The 5,666-nt window shown below is 58.0% G+C and overlaps 1 protein-coding gene across 1 annotated transcript in view; it reads left to right on the top strand.

Moving 5' to 3' along the window:
• Nucleotides 1-5,666, top strand: part of AGAP1 (ArfGAP with GTPase domain, ankyrin repeat and PH domain 1) — a 666,775-nt gene that overhangs the window by 223,727 nt on the left and 437,382 nt on the right. The window contains exons 4-5 of the mRNA XM_007941633.2: nucleotides 914-999; nucleotides 4,929-5,070. Of these exons, the coding sequence (XP_007939824.1) occupies nucleotides 914-999; nucleotides 4,929-5,070 (228 nt within the window). The remainder of the gene's footprint in view (nucleotides 1-913; nucleotides 1,000-4,928; nucleotides 5,071-5,666) is intronic.

Genomic DNA, 5,666 nt, shown 5'->3' with positions numbered 1-5,666 from the left:
TGTGGAGTGAGAGCCCTCCCCCGGTGCAGGGATGCAGGTCCCCTGAGGGCCAGCCGGGGTGGACTCGGAGCCCCTCATCTTGGGGTGGTTTGTTTTTGGAGGAGGCAGAGTTGCCTGGAAGCAGGAACACACCCCGGCACGGTGCGAGGCCCGTGAGGTTGGCCGCGTGGCCCTCCCGCTGCAGGGGGGTGCCAAGTGTGTAGGGCAGTCCTCTGGGCCTCACCTTCTCAGGGTGCTCGCACTGCCCCTGGTCCAGCGCCCTTGCTAACCCTTGTCGCCTCTAACGCCTGCTCCCGCCAGCCGCTCCGCTCTGTCCCCCGTCCGGGGTGCGTCAGTAGTCTGTCTAACGTGTGTGTGGTAGTGCAGCGTCCTCCCTCACTGTGGACCGCGACCGCGGAAAGCCCATCCTCGTGACGTTCTGTGTCTTCCTTCCAAGAACTGGGTTTCCCTTGAGGACAATACAGGTCCCCAGCCCCTCAGTGCACCAATTCGTGGAACCCGGGCACCCGCTGAGCGTGATTCGTTTCAGTTTTGTGAACCCAACGAGAGAATGACAATTTCGGTGTTCTCTGCCGCTGAACGCTGTGTCCGGGTATCCCCGGGGCGGGAGAACGGGATTGGTACGTAAAGCCCATTGCAGTCCCGCTCCCCTCAGCCTTGGCGCTCCGGCACCTTGGGAGGCTCATTTTCTGACTCAGACGAATGTGAATTCTTAAAGTCAAATATTTAAACCTAAATTCTGTAGTTGTGGTAAAATTCAGTGGCTGCTGGGGACAGACGGGAAGGCCACTCCCAGTCGCTCAGGTTTGCTGCAGGGGCCAGCCAGGGTGTATTTTCCCACAAGCGAAGCCCACGTCTATTGCCCTTTCCCCGCCCTGCTTTCCTCCGTGACCGGCTCTTTTGTGTGCGGCAGGGGGAAGGTTCAAGAAAGAGATTGTTGTTGACGGCCAGAGCTATCTGCTGCTGATTAGAGATGAAGGGGGCCCCCCAGAGGCGCAGGTGAGTAGTGTACGCCGACGCGGTAACTGGCTTGCTCCCTTTGGTTTCTGTGTAGGGGGCCCGTGGGGGTGTGAGTGATGGTGTGCTTGGCAGCTGACCGGAAGGTGGGGGGTTCCGGTCCACCAGATGGGCCTTGGGAGATTCCCTGCTGGAAACCCTGCGGAGCGTGGCTCTGTTCTGCTTTACCCCACCGTGGGGCCGTCACGGTTGCAGTCGACTTGACAGTGGGTGGCTGGTTTGCTGGTTTTCTGTGCCCAGGCTCCGTTTCAGGAAGTGAGTTGAGTGAGTGCTCTCAAAGGAGCAGCCCAGCCAGTCGTCATGTCAGCGTTTCCCTTCTTCCCACTGAGGTCCTGTTCCGTTGTGGTGAAATGGTCTGTATGAGAACTAGCCCTGCCCCCAAATCCACATTGGAGGGGGGCTCTGGTGGGTTAGGCTGTGGAGCACTGGCCCACTGTTACCTCCTGCGAGGATGTCATCAGGGTGGCCTCTAGTTTTTCTCTGTTGTGGTGCTCTGCTTACGAAGCCCACACCAAGTGCTCCCAGGCTCCGCACGGTCCCTGGGCCAGTCTCTGGTGGGGGTGTCCCTGAGAGAGGTCTCCCGTTCACTGCCACGCCGGTCGATGCCGACTCACAGCGACTCCGTGTCAGAGTCGGATGGCCCCACAGGGCTGTCTGGGCTGCAGTCTTTACAGCAGCAGAGGGCCAGTTCTTTCTCCTGCAGAGCCACTGGGTGGGTGTGAACTGCCCACCTTTTGGTTAGCCACCGAGTGCTTTATCATTGTGCCACCAAGGCATCTTTAATTTAGCTTAAAGTGCTTCAGATATAAAGTCATTTGATAAAGTAACTTTTTTCTTCTTTTTGTTGTTGTTGTTGTTATGTGCCATTGAGTCAGACCTGACTCATAGCCACCCCTCTTTGGGTTTCTGAGGCGGTATCACTATGGAAGTAGATTGCCCCATCTTCCTCCTGAGGAGTGGCTGGTGGGTTTGAACTGCCAGCCTTCTGGTTAGCAGTCAGGTGCGTTAGTCACTATGCTACCAGAGCTCCCTCTTCCTTTTAGTAACTCTAATTAATTAATTAAACTGCCAGCCTTTTGGCAGCACTTAACTTAACCACTGCACCTCTAGTGCTCCTTTTGTAAAGATGGTGGGCTAGGAAACCCTGTGGGACAGGGCTCCTCTGTCTTGTGGATTCCCTGTGAGTCGGAATGGACTGGATGGCATGCAGCAACACCGACAGCAGCGTAACACCACACAGCCTGTGGACGGGTCCCCTTTGGGGACAGGGCTGTCTTTGTTATGTTAACGAGGCTGTGTCAGTGCAGGTGTGTCTTAACCATGGTGACTTCTGAGGATACAGAGTGCAAAGAGTGGGCTGGTCAAGGGGACAGGCACACGTGGGGGAGGACAGTACCCACGCAGATGGCTAAGGAGCCTCAGATGCCAAGGCTAGGGACGCAGAGACAGGGGCCTTCCCCCAGAGCCCACAAGGACAGCGTGCCTTTGCTGAGCGTGCAGCCCTGACTTCAGCCTCCTGGACTAGGACACACTTCAGTCCGTGAAAGCCACTTGGGGGTGGTGTTTCTGCTGCAGCGGCTCTGGGGGGTTAAGAGCGTGTGATTCTGCACTGCATGCTTGGGGTCACCATGATTAGAATCCACTGCATGGCAGTCAGTGACAGGAGTCACCTGCCAGGTAGCAGGACGGTCCCCATGCACCGTTGGGAGACAGGGAAGAGTTAACAGTGGCCTGAGCCCGGCTCGCGGCACCTTCCTGTGGCGAGGGGAACCATAGGGCCGTTGGGCTGAGTTATCAGAAGGAGATGGCCAGGCCTTTCTTCCAAGGCACCTCGGGTGCGTTGGAACCTCCAGCCTTTCCGTGAGCAGCCAGGCACGAGAACCGCTCGTGCCACGGGCGTGCAAGTTGGGAAAGCGGTTTGCATTCCTCTGTGTGGAAGTTGAAACAGGGTCCCACCTGTGTCTCTGAACACCAGACCAGGCCTCTGGATGGCAAGCTGCTCGAGCAGGAACGTGCTGCCTGCTCAGTGTGGGCCCCGGACCACGGGGAGCAGAGTCATCCAGCTTCTTGGAAGAGGGAGATCAGCCTGGGTCCTGGCTGCTTGACAGGGGCTGCCAGGTTTTCCTTCGGTCTGTCCCAGAATTTTTTCCTCCAAGTCCTTTTTCTTCTTTAATTTACACTAGAGCGTCAGGTTGGTCGAAGCTTTACCACATAGAGTTTTCACAAGTGCTCATCAGTTACATGTGCAGCTGGGGCTAAATTCACAGAATTTCCCAGATACGTTCAGTTGGATGCCCTGGTTGGAAAATCCAGCTGGGAACTAGGACAGCTTTGAGAGAAAGCAAACAGGACTTTTCTCCCCTGCAAGAGAAGTGTCTCGGTGCCGGGCAGACACATCTCCATTCCTGGGGGGCCAGAGCTGTGTGGCTCTGGAAAGGTGCCACCGAACTTCAGGGCCCCTGTTCCCTCAGCTTCTGCTTACAAGGAGCTTGTGAGCCTTAAGGGTCCCTGGTTGGAAGGTGGAGCTCTGGTAGCACTGTGGTTAAAGCATTGGGCCGCTAAACAAAAGGTCGGCAGTTCGAAGCCACCATCCGCTCCACGGGAAAGCAATGAGGCCGTCTACTCCATGAAGATGGACAGCCTCGGGAGCCCTCTGGGGCGGTTCTACTCTGTCCCACAGGGTCTCTGAGTTGGAAGCAACTCGATGGCAGTGGTTTGGGTTTGTTTTGGGGTTGGCAGTTTGAACCCCCAGTAGTTCCCCATGAGAAAGGCCTCACAGGTGACAACCAGGGAAGCCCTCGGGGGCTGTGCGGTTCTGCTCTGTGGCGCGTGGGGCGCCAGGAGTCGGGTGTGACTGGATGGCACCGGTTTGCTTTGGTTTATGGGTTTTAAATGAGGCACTGTTGCCTGACAGTGTGTCATTTTCCAGAACAAGGACTTGTGTAGGTTCAGTGGAATGAAGGTACACGCAGGGACAGGTAGTGGGGGGGGTCAGGTTCCTGCCTGTGCGTGTGCAGTGAGCTAAACGCAGGACGTGACTTCCCCCGGGGCCCTCCCCTGCCCCCTCTCATGTCTTTTTCCCAATCACCCTTGGGGTACACTCTCCACCACCATCCCCGGGGTGCTCCCTACCTCTCCAGGGTCGCCTCCTCCCCTCCCCTGGGGTACTTTCTCCACCCCCCCCAGGGGTCCTCTCCCACTCCCCGTACTCAGCCCACCCACCCCCAGGGTGCTCTTCCCGCTCCCCACAGGGTCCTGACCCCCACCCCCAGTGCTGCTCTAAGAAGTGGACGAGCTGAAGCAGGCTTTATGGTGACAGTGCTCTCCTGGCAGAAGTCTGGGCCTCCAGCCGCAGCGAGTGGTGGTCAGGACTGTGGGGTTTCTGAGCAGCCTGTGGGCGCCCAGGGGAGCCTCCATCTCTGCCTGAGGGGCCAGCGAAGCTTCCCAGCGGGCGCTGGAGTGTGGGCGTTCCACGTGAAGGACGGGGAGGAGTGGAGCACGTGGAGTGGGAGGACAAAGGCTCAGGGTGGCCTCAACGTCGGGCCCGTTTGGAAGGCCCTGGTGGTGGAGGGAAGAGTTTGCCTCCGGTCTGCAGGGCTGGGTTGGCTGAGTCAGGGAGGACATTCCGGGAGGAACACAAGGACCGTGGGAAGCACACGTGCTGTTGCCTGGAGACAGGTGCCCTAGGTGGGAAGGTGACGAGGGTCTTGTCCCTGGGGGAGCACAGAGGTGGGGGTACGTGGAGGGGTGGCAGACAGCGGGGGGGGGAGCAACTGAGCATCGTGTGGGTGGCGGACAGTGTCCTGGGAGCAGCAGCCAGCCGGACCTGTGCTCGCGCCTCGAGGCAGGCCCTGCGGCCACGGCTGTCCCTCATGTGGTCCTTCTGCTCTCCCCCCGTCTCTTCTCCCTAGTTTGCCATGTGGGTGGACGCGGTTATCTTTGTCTTCAGCTTGGAGGATGAGATAAGTTTCCAGACCGTGTACCACTACTACAGCCGGATGGCCAACTATCGGAACACGAGTGAGATCCCTCTGGTTCTTGTGGGGACCCAGGGTAAGTGGCCCTCCCATGCGCGGGGCCGGTTTGGCAGACTCCAGCGGCCAAGCATGAACTGGGTCCGTGGGCTGCGGTGGTTGGGTGTGGAGGAGAGAGGATCCTTGGCGAGGCCGTCCTCACACCGACACCCCAGGAAGCTGACCTTCACTCCATGCTGTGATTGGTTCTGTGCAGGACCCCCTCAGGCCCCGGTCACAGACCAGAACCTCCCCTTCCCCCCAGGTGCTTTAGGAAATATTAGAAGCCCACCTTCTGTCCCTTCCTACATCAGCACGTCCTACTTCTCCGAGTTGTACATAAACCATGTGTGAGCCAATTAAAAGGTCATTTAATTTAACTTTTGACACATCTTTGCACTGGTTAAGTGCTTGGCTGCTAACCAGAAAGGTTCAAACCCAACAGCAGCTCCACAGGAAACAGATAAGGCCATTTGCTTTGTGAAGACTGACAGCCTGGGAGACCCTGTGGGCAGTTCCACTCTGTCCTCTAGGGGAGCTGTGGGTCAGAATGGACTCCACGGCAGTGGGTGTGGTTTGGGCTTTGCTTCTGTGAAGACTGACAGCCTTGGAGACCCCGTGGGCAGTTCCACTCTG

Source organism: Orycteropus afer, unplaced genomic scaffold, assembly GCF_000298275.1.
Source record: "Orycteropus afer afer isolate SDZICR_OR568_19922 unplaced genomic scaffold, OryAfe1.0 scaffold00006, whole genome shotgun sequence".
NCBI lineage: Eukaryota > Metazoa > Chordata > Mammalia > Tubulidentata > Orycteropodidae > Orycteropus > Orycteropus afer.
This window is presented reverse-complemented; position numbering and strand designations above follow the sequence as displayed.